The 15,609-nt window shown below is 40.6% G+C and overlaps 1 protein-coding gene across 1 annotated transcript in view; it reads right to left on the reverse strand.

The window, feature by feature from the left end:
• Window positions 1–14,900, reverse strand: part of dlg3 (discs, large homolog 3 (Drosophila)) — an 87,890-nt gene extending 72,990 nt beyond the window's left edge. Inside the window, exons 1-3 of the mRNA XM_073487724.1 lie at window positions 14,607–14,900; window positions 13,038–13,169; window positions 4,657–4,742 (exon numbers count right to left, since the gene is read on the reverse strand). Of these exons, the coding sequence (XP_073343825.1) occupies window positions 4,657–4,742; window positions 13,038–13,169; window positions 14,607–14,646 (258 nt within the window). The 5' untranslated portion in view covers window positions 14,647–14,900. The remainder of the gene's footprint in view (window positions 1–4,656; window positions 4,743–13,037; window positions 13,170–14,606) is intronic.
• Between the last annotated feature and the right edge of the window lie 709 nt (window positions 14,901–15,609).

A 15,609-nucleotide genomic window follows, 5' to 3' on the forward strand; every position in this document is an offset into this window, starting at 1 on the left:
ATATTCAAAATGTATGAAATGTTTCAGTTTCTGTTGGTCATTCGTTTCTTAGTTATTCCACGATTATTAGCATGACATGGTGATAAAATCATATTGCATTATTTTGACGGGTAGTGTGATTGTGATATTATTCACATTTAGCAGGAATTATCATTTATGCGTCACAATTTTCATTTTCATTGAAAGAAAAAGTATTAAAGTCATGAAGATGTGATGCTTGTTGGATATTGCACTTCGTCATACTGCAGTTTCGATTGATAATGATTACGACACAATAAAATCAAACAGAATACATCAAAAGATTCCTGTAACCAAATCACTAATTACTTCCTAATTATGAAATCAATTAGGCTAATACAAACAGCATCTTCTCTCGTGGCTTCTTTTATTTCCTCTCTAAAAGGAGCTATTCTCCACTCTCACCTGCTACTCTGCACCAAATCAGGGAATTTGCAGACTCATTTAGTTTCCCTCCCATCCTCCACTCAGGTGACAGCATGGCTAGAATACTGATGAGCACCTCACTGGGTTTCCATTAAGCATCTCTCTTTCTTTCTCCCTCAAACTTCCCCTTCCCTCTCTCCAGGACTGTGCCTGGGCCCCACAAGCAGCTGGGATCCAGAGAAGGAAGCATGGAGGAGAAATCAGGAGCCCTGCTGCAATGAATTAGAGGCTAGACAGGGTGGATCACAGAATACACAGAGAGGAGCTTTAGGTCGGCAGAGTAAAGTTCAAGCCGCTGTCAGAGTTTGTGGTTTAGATCCTCTACTATGGGAGTAACAGAAAACATGGCGCTGAAAATGACATCATGTGTTTCGGCAACAAGGAAGTGCAGAGGAAGAGGGAATATGTCACACTGTGTAGACTGACATCTGCTGCTTGTGATCTTCCCCTGTGTTTTATCTCATATATATGACTAGTTTATAATACGAACTTAAAGAGAGAAGGCCTGACAGAGCTGAAAGACCGAGACAGATTTGACTCTACATCAGCCTAACAAACATCGACCAATAATTACATAAAAGGTGCTAATTAGTTCAGTTCTCCCGCACTTCTCTGGGATCAGCTCGTCATGGACCAGTCACCATGACTGTTTTTGACTTGTCGATACCAAGACAGTCAAACACACAGTCAGAATGTGTTGGTTTGTGTTTTAATATGTTTATATAACAAAATGGTATCATGACAGATGTTGCACAGTGGATGCGCATTTGATTAGAGTACACAGCCCATTTTCTCCGACATATCGACAAGCTAATTATTCCAAAAATAACCTGCATCATTGTACTGATAAGTTTGCATCAGAGCTATTGAACATTTTTAGCACATTTATATCTGCTAAGATTGTCTTTTTAATCAGATATCTGTGGAGTTTGTTGTGATGTTAGGCCATATGTCCTCAAAAAATACCGACATGTGTTCCCAACCTTAAATCATAAATAACAGACTCACTTGTAAAGCCGTTTTTACATTTACATGTTTCCACACCAATACTGTTTGCACTACCCTCGCCCACAAAGTTTTCTATTTTCAATACAACTTTTCATATTGCATCTCAGTACATGTATATGTATGTATAAACTCTGTTCTACCTCATTGCACATCTTATTATGTGCAGCATGGAGGGGGCTACGACTGCATTTTATTGTGTAATCCTGTATTGTCTAATAAAAATAGTGCTTAACCTCGAACTTCGAGAAATGTACGCGTGAACCTATCAAGGTCAACCTTTTTTCATACATTTACTATTGTCAGCAACAGCAAAAGCTAAAAAAAATGTGAAGGCTGCTTAAGGTAAATTAGCAGCAATTCATACAGTTGCATACTGACTTATTTTAGTGAATCAATAACAGGGGTTACTTTTGCAATTGTAAGTGGAAATTTGGCATATCAAGTCAGTTGTAACATCTGTACACTGTTGTGACTGAAAGCTCATAAAACCTATGTCGCAAGCAACCGGACGAGTCTCAACAGGTAGCTAATAGTGATGAATACCCGATTGAAGTATTCAACTAAAGTAATGAACAGACGGCTAAAAGTAATGGGGAGATGGTTGAAAGAATCAGCTTCTGCCACAGTGTGAATACAGTCTCTTAACACTAACTATTGTATAAAAATATAATATCAATATTGGAGCAGTAGACACACCTTAGGATAACAGTATTCAACTTAAATAATCTACAAAGGTCGACTTTTATACAATGAATTGTGTTAAATAAATTTAAATCAATCAATTCAACTGAACCTTGCATTGTCAGAAATAGATTGTTCAATTGTTCTGTGCGGTCTTTTCTACACAGCGTTACAAATGCACATGAACTCTTTCTGTCACTCATTCAAGGTTTAGGATCAGTCACAAACCGGACAACACTGCCCTCTGCACTAAAGCTTTCATTTAATACAGTCCAGTAAATGACAAGTTTACTTCAGTTCCCGTGTTCAGCTGACCGTACATAATCCAGTTCAGACTTAGCACATGAATTTCAAAAACATACTGCCATTAAGCGATTGACTGGGAGGAGGGGCTGTTAAGCATGAAGGAATAATGTTAGATTAAATCTTTTATCTCGTGTGAGGATTGAATTTTGTATTTCTCTATCACCTTAAAAGTACAAAAAAGGGTTTGCACTATACCTCACTTAAAACACATGTGCGTTTACTGCATATATGTACACTTAATGATAGTTCTAGTGTCGAACCCAACAACCACACTTGCAGGGTGGCTTAGTCAAATCCATAGCCCTGCTCAATGATGACCGGTGGATCAGAAAGGTGACAGTGTAAACCCACCAGGACATCACCCTTTGGTTTGTGGACTACTGTTTTGAAGCTTCGAGTTTGGCACTGCAGCCGTTGGCATCTTGGTATTTTGGAACGACCATATTTGGATGGATGCTGGAGAGGATATCCTGAGGACACATCATGTTAGTCATGTACAAAAGCGTATCCTGCTTTATCGTCTATTTCAGTCTTAATGAGACCAAAATGTACAAAATGAACCTCGTGCTGCATTTAAGAAGACGTAAAACTAGTGACAGAGACGATAAACTTATAAGGAAACATTTAACTGACGTCATTGATCAAGTGAGAAGTAGGGTCATTTCCTCATAAGTTTACATACAATCAGTGTCTTGGTGGTACCCTGGTCTAAGATGTGAACCATGCAACTGCAGTGAAGTCTTTCTTTCTCCCATGTTTCTGCATCCCTACTATAAATTATGAAATAAAAGAGCAGACGCCAAAAACAATCTTTAAATAAAAACACATTCTGCTCCTGTTGTTGTTGTTTTTTCTTGTGCAGGGCATGGTTAGCTTCCTTTGTTGACCCAATTTTTTTGAGCCTTGATCAGCATGTTTGATGTCTCTAGATACATTTCTGCTCACTGAAGAGCTTTTGTGACACTGAGAAAAGCTTTAAAACCGTTTTCTAGTGGGCTCAGTTGAGAGTAACACTACCAAGACTATAATCCTCTATAGGCAAGGTAAATGCCAATTCCAATTTCTGTGGTGTTATAGTACATATGTAAGGAACTGCTAATATCATATCAGTAAATTATTGCATGTTTGCACGCCTCTTAATATACTGAATATGGATCAAATGTTTTATACAAACCTAGGTTAAGGAAATGGCCTGTTAAATTTCCTGTTGTGGAGAAATAGGCTCTTTGAGGCCTCTTCCAGGCACACATAATTTGATAAAGTGAGTCTGATGTTTCTGCGAAAGAAGTTTGTTCATTCAAAGGTATCAAAGCCGACTGTTGTGCCTTAAATTCAATTTAAAAAATTCCATTTTCAAATTTTGTTCTGTGCTTTCTGTGTTTGGCATTAATGTCAATCCATGCCCCCTACATACTGCATATAGACAAAGGTTGTGTCACTGTGACTGCAGACAAAACACACACACACACACACACACACACACACGCACATTAAGCAAGAACCTATAGTGTTTTGCTAATCTCTGCTAAAGAACAGGCCAAAGATCATTCACTTAATGGGCTATAGAAGTCAGCCAAAGATCAATTTCATTAACATTTTGGCATAGCTGAAGGAAAGTTATGAAGCGATATTAAATCATGCGAGTGATGTGAAGTCAGGGGTTCCTACCCATCCAAAGGCTATTAGAAGATCAGTGACATGGAACGACAAACAAAATTATCCATACTTTCAACCACTTAATTGATATTTCACGTGCTGAGCTCTCTGATGTTCCTTAGTAAATGTCTGCATGAGGCAGCTCTTCTCCCTTCAGTTCAGTTGTTTTACACTAAAATATTCTACATAACCATGTGACTGAAAACACTTGTTATAATGAGAGGACTGCCTGACTTCATATGAGCAGCCCACTGATGAGCAAATGGTAATCAGCGCTCTTTTGACACTGTCTAATTTCCTCTTCACCCTCTACCCATGTGTCCCTGCCTCCAACTTTTTTTCTCCGTCTGACACTCAGTCACCAGGTTGAAGTCATCACCGGCATGACTCACGGCAGCACTTCATCCATGTAGGAGTGCAGAGGATGCAGGTAGTGACACCTTGCGCTGGCTGCTGAGTAACCTTATTGCGCAGCCAGGAGGCAAAGCACAGCACACAACATACAATGTAAACATGAAGCATATTTTTCTCCAATCTATAATGTAAAGAAGAAAAAATTACCTCCCACGCATCCTGCCTGCTGTCTTCTTTCACAACTGTTTGTTCTTTGTTCAGTTGCAAGGTCACCTCGTAACACTCTTGAATATCTGTGAGAAAATAAAGACAATGAGGAGCTTATTCTTTCTTCACTTGGATAATTGAAAACATTAGTTGTGAGTTCCTTTTTTTCTCTGTAGTCTTTATTTCTAGTTCATAACTTCTCAGCCTTCTAAAGTGCAGCGCTCTGGTTGTGTAAAAGAATCCACTGATCAATCATGGGCACATTGGGAGATGTCTGTTTCCCTCAGTGGTGCACTGGGTGAAAATGTGGGGGTGGGAGCCGTCTGTTTATATGGAAGTTATGTCTCCACATTTGCAAGCGCCCTTCTTATCTTGTTGCTGAACTGTATGACTCAGGTACTGACTGAGTAAATCATCAAGTCAGTGCCCACATTATAATATTTCGTACAATCTGAACAACATGTATCACAAACATCAACATTTCTCTACTTCCTGACTCTTAGTTTAACATCATCACAGATTATGTTTACACTCTGGGCTCCATTTTAAGGGGGAGGGTACATGAGTTCCTACACATGATGAATAAATGTAGACACTGCCCCCTAGCTGAATAGTAGGACATCCATATCCTGTAACATGCTTTGATTTTGGTGCTATAGAAGTTATTTCCTGAACCTTTGCATCAATGATGAGGGATGATTGGTGATGCTCAATGTGATTGTAGAAGCAGTACAAAGGAACGTTACCTTCATATACATACTCGATAACACGTCACATGTTCAACGTGAATCTACGGGTGTTAAAAACTAGGGGTGAGAATCTCTAGCCACCTCAAGATTCGATTCCGATTCAGACGGCTACGATGCGGTTATGAATCGATGGTGTATGCATCGTAATGCATAAATTTTTTTTTATTTCTAGATTTATTTTTTCTTGTGTGACGACTTTTACCATTTTACCCGTGAGACAGAGGACATGATGCGTTCAGGGTCCAAACCCACAAACGATGGCCTGTTTCGATTTGGGTTTTAAATGTTCGATTAGACTTTTCTACATTGAGAAATAATATTTAAAGAGAGAATCGGGATGAATCTAGGAATCGATTTTGACAGAAAACAGAAAATCTATAGTCAGGCTAGAAGGTCTGTTAAGCTAACATCAGCTGCTAACATGCTCACAGAGACAAAGCTAACATGTTAATGTTTATATAGCAGGTATAACGATTGTCATAATCACAATCCTAGTTTAGCATGTTAGCATGCTAACACTTGTTAGCACAGAGCAAAAAGTAAAGCGGGTGGGAGTCTCATTAATTTCGCAGGTACTTGGTCACAAACGAAATTATTAGACAGATTTTCTAATGGTGACAGCCCTAAATGGAAGTTAAGGATAACCAATACGATTCAACCCAAATGGAAAATCAATGTCGGCTCTAAATTTCATAACAATCTATCCAATAGTTTCACTCAAAACCACAAATGTCAACCTACTAGTGGGGCAAGAGGAAACGTCGGGGTGTCACCAAAGTCAGTAGGATTCAGACTGTGGGAAACATGAATGACATTGTCAACCAGAGCCGTGCAGCTAGCAAGGTAAATAACACAACTAACAATAATACAAAGACTCATAAGAAACCAGGATCTTTAAAGGAGAAGGGTGGCAGAAAAAAACTGTATGCAGTCCCTACATTTTCTACATGTTGTAAAGTACTAATAGTAGTAAGTGTAGGGACATTCAAACATACATCAATCTAGCACGAGTACCACTGGTGCCAGTGGATATCCGCCTATCTGGAAAATGGCTAACAGATATCTATCCAGGACCGACTAGCAACTTGAGACATGAGAATGGAGTTGGAGTTGAGAGGCGACTCTTAATTCATCTGCCTATGAATGCAGATAATAATTGAAGATTGCATATCGGCCAGCGTGTCCCATCTCTTTCGCTCTCCGCACAGGATGTTTCACTGCATGCAACCGAAGCCCACTCAAATGTGATTGGTCAGTACTACTTGGACTACAAACAAAAACCAGAACACTTCAGATTCCAGATCTCGTCTGTTGCCTACAGATTCTGCATTTGAAGATATCTGTTTATAGAATAACATAAATAGTACAGCATGTTGCTCAACTCCTCCTCTGTGCTTTTTTAAGTTTTCTTTTTCTTTTCAGACTGAACTCCTCAGCTCTCCTCCCTTCTCCTCTCGTCTCCACTCATCACCTCTTGGCTCGTTACATGCCCGTGTCCTGTGGTCACCTATTGAGTGGCAGCCATTTGATGAGAATGCATTGGGACAATTTTGCTGATGTCACTCGCAGGCCTGGTTACTGCACTGTTGACATAAAGAGGTTGCTGGAGAGTTCATCAACTTCCAAAAGTTCAAAGTCAGAATGAGAAGAGCTACAAAGACACATTTGAGAAGGACAGCTTGAGAAACTGAACACATTTAAAACACGTCTTATTCTACTAACAATGTGTATCTTCTGTCGCAAAGAAAGTTCCTCACTGTGTTGTGTATGAGTGTGAGACAGAGAGATACGAGTCAGTATGTCCCAATAAGATACTGTGAGAACAAAAGTGTAAGAATGGAGCATGTGACTCATCACTGTGTCTGAATGTGGAGGAGTGAAGCCATGTGTGGGCAGAGGAGATTGTTGCACAGCTGAGTAAAGAGCAACCTCACTTACACAAACTCTTATATGCATGCAGACACACACATACTCTAGGCCTGCTTGCATATACACACTTTCACAGGCACATACAAACACGACACTGGAAGGCCTGAATATTGCTAACATACCTCACTTTGTCAATAGGTTTTAATTGTTGGTTGCTATCTTTTTTCTTAAATCTGCATCAATCGATTTTCTGACTCCTGCGGGCAGCAGTACACGATGTGAACAACATTAACATATCACCTGATAAAGTTGATATGGGGAAAGTGTTCGCAAAGTGTTTTACACATTAAGCAGACAAGAAGCAACACAAGCATTCGTTGGGAGTTGTGTTTCTCTCCGCTGGACAAGTAATAATATTATATTCACTAGGTCAGGTTTTGTGAAGTTTGGCTCCTCAGCTTCTAAAAGTTCACCAGCTAGACAATAGCCTTGTCTGTCTATTGTTTGGTGTTTTCGATAGCTAGCATATAGTGGGTTGATCAATATATATATTTTGGCAACTCCACTTTTTTTTGGTTTAAGAACTTGGTTTTGTTTATGCCCCCCGTGTGTGTCCTGCTCACTGGTCTGAACCGCTGCATATATTAAACTGAGTGGGAACTACGTGGGAAATAATGTTTTACCTCATCCTGATAACTTTGCTTTCTATTGGACTACAATTCCCAGATTCCACCTCTGTAGCATACAATCTGAATCTTCAGTGAGTGACTGGTGAGTGCTAAGACGCTGAGCGTGTCCTAAGACAGATACCTTGTAAGCAATTTTGTTCAAATAAAGTCTACCTCAGCAAGTTTTGCTAGCTTGCTGGCTAATGTTATACTTGTCTTTTACTTACAATCAAGCCTTCCAATAATAGCCCTGGCGTGTTTTTTGTATTTTGTTGTGAACTGCATAGCGCACCAGGGCTTATATATTTTTAAGCTACTATCAATGGCGATTATTGGTGTTATTGATGCCCCCTCCAGAAAATACTCTTCAAAAACTTGTGTCTGTGATTCCTTTTAGTATACTGGTCCAATAATTTATTGGTCCGATATTAAAAAATGTATACTATCTGCAATTTAGTGGTATCTGTGCAATTTATAGCCAAGAGAGCAGATCATATTTAGCCAAATTGCTTTAATCTCAACTCAGATGCAGTATGTGGCAGTATACACCTGTAAAGTTGGTTGCCAATAAACACAAAGGAGAGGAAGAAAAAAGAAGAAGAAGAAGAAGACGACACAATTTGCGACACATGTTCCACAAGGGTTTTGAGACGAGGGAGGAAGTCTACATTGTCAACGCAACAAATCTTATTGGAGCTATAGAATATTAAATCCTCCATCTTTGCTTACTACATCTTAGCCTTTCTTACCCTCTGGTGTTCATAAACTACAGGTTATGAACCTGTTTTTAAAATATAAACATGTGGAATTCGGCCATGAGAAGCAGGTAATTATATGTTATCGTTATCGGCTGAAACAAATCCATATCGTGCATCCCTAGTTCCCCCCCTAAAAGAAGCTAAAAGAAGCTAAAAAGCTCCACAGTGCTGAGAATAAATGTATAGTGAGGAGATAATCCTCTATGGGTTCATCAATATGAGTGACACCTTTCATACAGTAACTTGTTTGACCATTTGCTCACAAACACTGGTACGTTCAGCTTTAAATAAGCCTTGAAAATGTTGCATCTGTTAAGTCTTGCAGAATTTGCGCTTCAAGCTGCAACCCGGACACCTGGCTTGCTTTCACACAACTAACACTTTTAATTACATCGCTCATCTATTCCTGGCAGAGGTAACAAAACAGAGAAAAGTGCTCAATCAGGTCTTGAAGTGTTATAAGATCAGGATTCACAGTCACACAAAGTACAGAGAGGTTTTCTTTTTTTACTTCTCTGACTTTCGTAAAAATCTCTGAACTGTTCCAGCCCTCACAGACCACATAAATTCCTCTCCATGGAACAAAATACATAATCCAAGCCAGAAGTCTCTCTCACAGGACTTATTGCCAGATCTCTTTTTGATGTCGGGACTATTTTGGGATGGTCTGGTCGGAGCGCTGAGCCTTTTTGTCACAGTCATAGGGGGTTTCCTGCACCTTCTCCCCGTCCTACACACACTCTGCATGCAGGGTCAGCGTGTTTGTCTGCGTTGTAGGCCTCTTTTATTTGTCATGCACCCATTCAATTGGACTGAAGTCATCTCTGCATTGCCTGCCTGGGTGAATCATGCAAAAAAAAAAAAAAGCGCCCCCCTGGTTTTTTACATGACGATGAGCAACCCACCGCTCACTAGAATAACACATTCACAGGAAACTAGGTCACAATTTCAAGGCAGGGCAAACAATTCACCCCCTTGTCACCGCCTCGATAAAATATTCCCCAGGCATTTACTCTGTAATCTAACGTGTGTCTGTTTGTATGTGCGCCCCAACTCCCTGCGAACAGCTCCCCCCCACCACATGCTTCCCACTGCATGTTTGTATGTTGGAACAAAAGGATGGATGCACAGTTGAGGCAACCTTTGTTCGTGACTGTGCAACCATGCAGACATCCAATCAAGTGGCCAGTAGTGAACCTTCCTTCCCACACTGCCTCAAACACCTCTTTACTTCCCACAGAGCATCAAAGTTAGAAGATATCTCTTAAAGACAAATGCTGTACTGCGATGCCAACTGCAGTCTTCAAGAAAGAAGAACGCGGCAGCTTTTTAATGACAATACTTTCTTTTTTATTTCGTAAAGTTTTCATCCGAAGACGAAAAGTTCACAACATCGTCAGCACTCCCCTTTTTCGTCCCCACACCACACTTGACAAAAGCAACACAAAAATGGTCCGAACTGAACCGGTTCACATGGCCCTGAGCTTGTGAAGTCAAACACAACAGGAAAGGATAGGAGGATGAGTAATGTTTACACAGCACTGTATTCCTATTAGTGCTGTGAACCGGCTGCTCCTCCACTCTTGCCTCGCCTGATACGAACCACATGTTGAAAGAAGGGTGAAGCCTCATCGGCCCTGCACCTGAAACTCACTGACCACAGGCCTCTTCTTCTTCTTCTACCCTCAAACTCTGCACAGATGAGCCAGAGAGCCAGGAGAGTTGTGGAAGAGGCTTGGCATGGCAGCCAAGAGCAGTTTATTTTCCTGTCTACCTCGGCCTCGGCTCTGATTGAACATTCTTTGTGAGGAATGTTTGGAATCCCGATTTGGAAAGCTAATCCTCTGTGAGTCTCCCTCACTCAAATAAATAACCAGGTATATTACATCTGATGTCAGTGTTACTAGTTTACAATTGTACATTGAATTAAGCTGTTATAGAGATACCACTGTTAACTGTGTAAGCACCACCATCTCCTGTGATTAGGATCTTGATCTGGCTAGCACGAGCATTTGTTTTGGAGGTGAGTGAAAGAAAGATGCAACGTAATTTTAAAAAAACTAAACACAGCTGTTTGAAGAATACGCATTGATGGGGTAATTTATCTATTTGTGGCTGTGTAAGATTGTTTTAGCGACATTACTGCTCATACACCTAGGTTATATCTAATTCTACAGCTAACAAATTTGGTTGCTCCGTAATATTAATTTTCTTGAGCTATAGCTAAAGTAATCAACATTCCCTGGTAATGTTGTGTCGTCATAATAATAAACCAACAGCAAGATTTAGCTTGGCAGCAAGGCAAACATAAAATGCTACATCATAAGCCAGTTGTTCTGCTGCAATGTTCATGTTGTTTTGGGTGGTGATATATGATATACTGTATGTTGTTACTCGCACCAGGTATGAGTCAGTCAAATACTGACATTTTGGGTTGGTGTCCAGCTGAAGATGAGACTCAACAATCAGCTATCTTTCTCCAGAAAGTGACATTTTGTTGCTTTAATGTTTATCCCACAGGGGATGACACCTAGGTCACGGTGAAAATACTGATTAAATGGGTACAAATGGTGTGCATAAACATTCTTTGTATCATTCTCTGCTAAACTGTTGCTTTTAGCTGACCAGAGTGAGACAACAGGTCAGTATGTAACTACCCTACAACAAGGCAGAGAACCTACAACCATGGTAACTGCACTGTGTAGCTGTAACCGGGCACAGCAGTGCTCTGAGTTAAATGCCAGCATGCTAATATGCTCACAATCGCCACTTTCCCACCCAAAGTACTTGAAACGTAAAGTCCAAGAAAAGTTTCATGCAACAACCAAAGTAGTCCAAAGACTCATGACGACTAGGTCCAACCCCGAGAACAGGGACTTTTTGGGGTTTAAATAACGTCCCAGGAATATAATTTAGACCTGGTCACTGCAGTGGAAACGCCTCCAGTTCTTTGTGGTCGAAATGCGGCTAATCACAATGCTACCATGCACATTTTAAGCAAGTCCATGTATAATGTTGATCATATTCACCAAAGTGAATAAGACTGATGGGAGTATTGTTAGTTTTGCAGGTACTTGGTCAAAAGCAGCCCTTGAAATGGGACTTGTTTGACTGTTTAGACACATTTGGTCTCTGAATGATGGAATACAGCAAATGAGTCCCGACCACCTCTTGGGGTAATGTTCCACAGCCAACCTCTGTTTTCACTGAGGTGGAGAACAAGCAAAAACATCAACAAATCCTGTCTTGGCGCATTAAACTTGCATAAGTCTTGCACTACCAATTCTGAATTTAAATTATTAAGATTTATCCTCTGTAAAAATTGCACTAAGCCTCCCTGACAAACACGAAGATATGTGATAAAAGTGGGTTCAGCACTGGAAAAAAAACACCATACTCTATTTCTTTAACTGCTGCCTGAGCAGCCCCACCCCCCCAGCAGTGAAGCAGCAGTGGGTCAGCAGTAGCAACAGCAGACCCAGGGGCAGTCATCATTATGACATGGCTGTGGTAATTAGAAGGACCACTCAACCATCGCTTAAACCGAAGTAATGTGCTTTATCTGCCTTAAAAAGGATCTGAGGTTAAGATTCCCACTGGCTTCACTGAGCTCTTTTCTAAAACACCAAACATGTCATGAAGGTGTAGCTGGTCACAATGACTCTTCAGATGAGTCGCAGTAGAAACTATGCACACTTCAGGACACTTAAGGATTAGTAATATCAGTTTAGCCGGCGGCAGCTTCAGTAGATTATCATACTATAGCTTCCCGGTGACGGTGAATCTGTTTCTGTTTTTCTGAGCAATGATCTACATCATGTTTATATACTTCCTTAAGTATATGGGCCTGTTGTCAAAGTCAAGAGAAGAACTGTGCTTTCACAGCGTGACAAGTCTGGGCTTATAACAACTCAGTCTATAGATAGACTGTTGTGCGTGGCTTTATTGGGATTTCATTACAATCTGAGTACGTTACAGACGAGGGTATACAGCAAACCTTTGTGAGGCAAACTGAAAGGGCTCTTTCATAAGACTTAATTGGGAAACATTTAGACTCAGTTAACTTCCCATTCAAATTAATACAACCTGACTCTGTCGACATCCTGTGTCTGCCTGAAGCCAATTACATGACAACACAAATAAAACCCTATGATAACTAAGTGTGGCAAACCAAAGAAATAATGAAGCTGTAAACCATCTTCTGAGAGAAGGCAGCGTTAACCAGAAGTTATTTAGAAAGTCACTCCCGCAGAAACTGTGATGTAATTTAAGCTAGACAGCAGAATTTTGAAAGACTCTCTTCTGCAAAACAAGAAGTTTTACTGTGTTTTTCTTACCAAGAAGGGCTTGGAACAGCTGGCTACCCAAGATGGAAGACACTTTGCCCACGCTTGTCTTCAGGCTCTGCTCCTCTGGACTGGTCAGGTTGGCCTGGTAGCGTCTGAGCAGTCCCACTGCTCTGTCTGTGTCTGCCTCACAAAACAAACACATGTCTCAGGACAACAGCATCACAGAACCCACACATGCTGGCGGTCATTATCGACGGGGGTTGATAACATTCTTATGAACTGGGATTAAATACCATTTAAAAGGCAATTAATCCAGGGGTAGGAGATGAAAATATGACAAAACGTCTCATCAAATCTTTTAGGGGAAGCAACTTGGGGTGATTTTTATTATCAAGAACTCTACGGATAATTTTCCTAAGTAATCGTTTGCTCTATAAATGTCAGCAAATAGTGAACAATGACATGTTTCTAGAGCCCTGGGTGAAGACTAAATTGTCCTTAAAATATTATCACAATATTTTCAGCTTACATGGCTATATATTTTGAAATCTCATCAAAAGCCCTTCTTAAATTCAAGGACTGGGGTTTTCATGGTACGATAACCATCCCAGAAAATATCATGGTTTCATGGTATCACAATATACAGTATTACACAATTATTATCGCCAGTTACAATGACAGGTAAATAAATAAATACTGAAGTGTTATAGTATTATAATTGTCAGTTTTAATACCACAGTATACCTGTGGTTAGGACTGGACGCTAAAACCAATTATCACAATATTTTTTAATTACCAAATACCTCAGTGTCAAAATTGTAACACTATTGTAGGTACATTCACAAAATATTAACACAATGAGAGTTTTTTTATAATAATGTGGATATACAGACTATGTGGGTAAATGCATTAGTATTAGAAGAAGTCCAACAGTCTGGTAAGTTATAAAATTACGTAATGTTACTGTAGTGCAGCGTTTAAAACCAGGAATAGACAACACTTGTGCCATGTCACAATACGCAGATATCCCAAATCTAAGAGGACATATATCCTCACATAATACCTCTCTGGCCAAACTGTTTAGTACAAACAGAAGATATCATGAAATCATAATGATTTGTATTTTACTGATACACAGATGGAGCTGCTGCTGTTTGTTGTATCCCACTGTGGAGCACATTAAAGGTATTTTTCTCTTGCAACACGACTGTACAGCTGGTTGTTGAACCCGGTGGGTGGTGAGGAGCACAGCAGAGAGATGATGCACACCACGGAGGTAAATCTACTACTTCACAGTTTCCTACCTGGTCCTGAACATTTTGATCGAGAAAATAAATAAATAAATAAGAAGTAAACTAGCTGCCCGGAAGTTGCACAATTTCCAGTTACAGTATTTTGATTTTCATTCCCTAAGGACTAAAAAAAACAACAACAACTGTGAATCCCTTGAGAACTCCCTTTCTCAAGGGATTATAAGTAAAGTCAGTGGCCCAGTGAGAAACCTCTCTGGAGTAATGAGCTGACGTTTACCTCAAAACTTCAACTTTAACCGAGATTTACTCCAAAACTTTGACACGTGAGAGAGATGAAGAGCTGCGTTGCGTTAACGGTACTCACCATATTTATGCACCATGCTCTGGCCCACTCGAAAAGTCATGGAAATTACAGTTTTGGATGTTTTTTTGTTGTTGTTTTTTTAAAAGAAGGAAACTATCACAGGAATAGTCACGGATATATTTTAAAACCACAACTCTCGCTTCTTCTTCTTCTTCTTTTTCTTCTTCTGCTTCACAACACTGAGGTTTAAATCCAGGCTGTGGACACTCCCCGTCTGTTAACTGCAGCGGTCAGCAGTCATCCACACCCACAGACGAGAGGTTAAGATGTGACAGGAAGAGATTGTAAACTTCATCACAACTTTTCCAGAAGTTTTTTGGGCTAAACGGCCCCGGAACGTGACATGTTCCTCCTCCCCTCTCATGCCTCGCCTTCATGGGAAAACGGCCCATGAAGGTGGCGCAAGCCTCACTGGGGACACTGTGATGCCAGTTATTAATATATTTACACCACGCCGCTTGAGTTAGCTTAGACTGTACGTGACATGACATCATAATTAATGATTAATCAGTAGATGAAGCGTTTGATCCGTGTTCACGTGATTTATTTCTGTTATCAGCCTCACGTCGTCCATTTTCTTGCATCGTGTGCCATCTAGTGGTGCGTTCAGGTGGTGCTGGGAAATCACAGTTCAAACGGGAACCCAGACAGACTGTTTACAGGTCTTGGGGGAGAAGCTAGCTTACTGAACATATGAATAAAAGTTGTGTAAAGCTCGTTGTGGCTCCAGAGGGAGCCGTCCGCAGACTAATGCGCTGCCGCAGACGAGTGAGTCAGCGGGGGCTGCGGCTGAACACTACAGCTTTGAAAATGAAAAAAAAGTGGGCTCACCAGACCTCGGCAACCGGCTCTTCATCCCTGCTTCAGGCTAACGGCTCGGGGCTACGTTAGCAGCTGCTAGCATAACCGAGCCGAAGCTCCAACCGAACGCTCGGCGGGCGAGGTGCATTGTGGGTACTGTAGGCGTCAGGTAGGGACGTGCGAGATGAACGTGTGGGATGAA

The sequence above is a fragment of the Pagrus major genome, chromosome 18 (genome assembly GCF_040436345.1).
Source record: "Pagrus major chromosome 18, Pma_NU_1.0".
Classification (NCBI taxonomy): domain Eukaryota; kingdom Metazoa; phylum Chordata; class Actinopteri; order Spariformes; family Sparidae; genus Pagrus; species Pagrus major.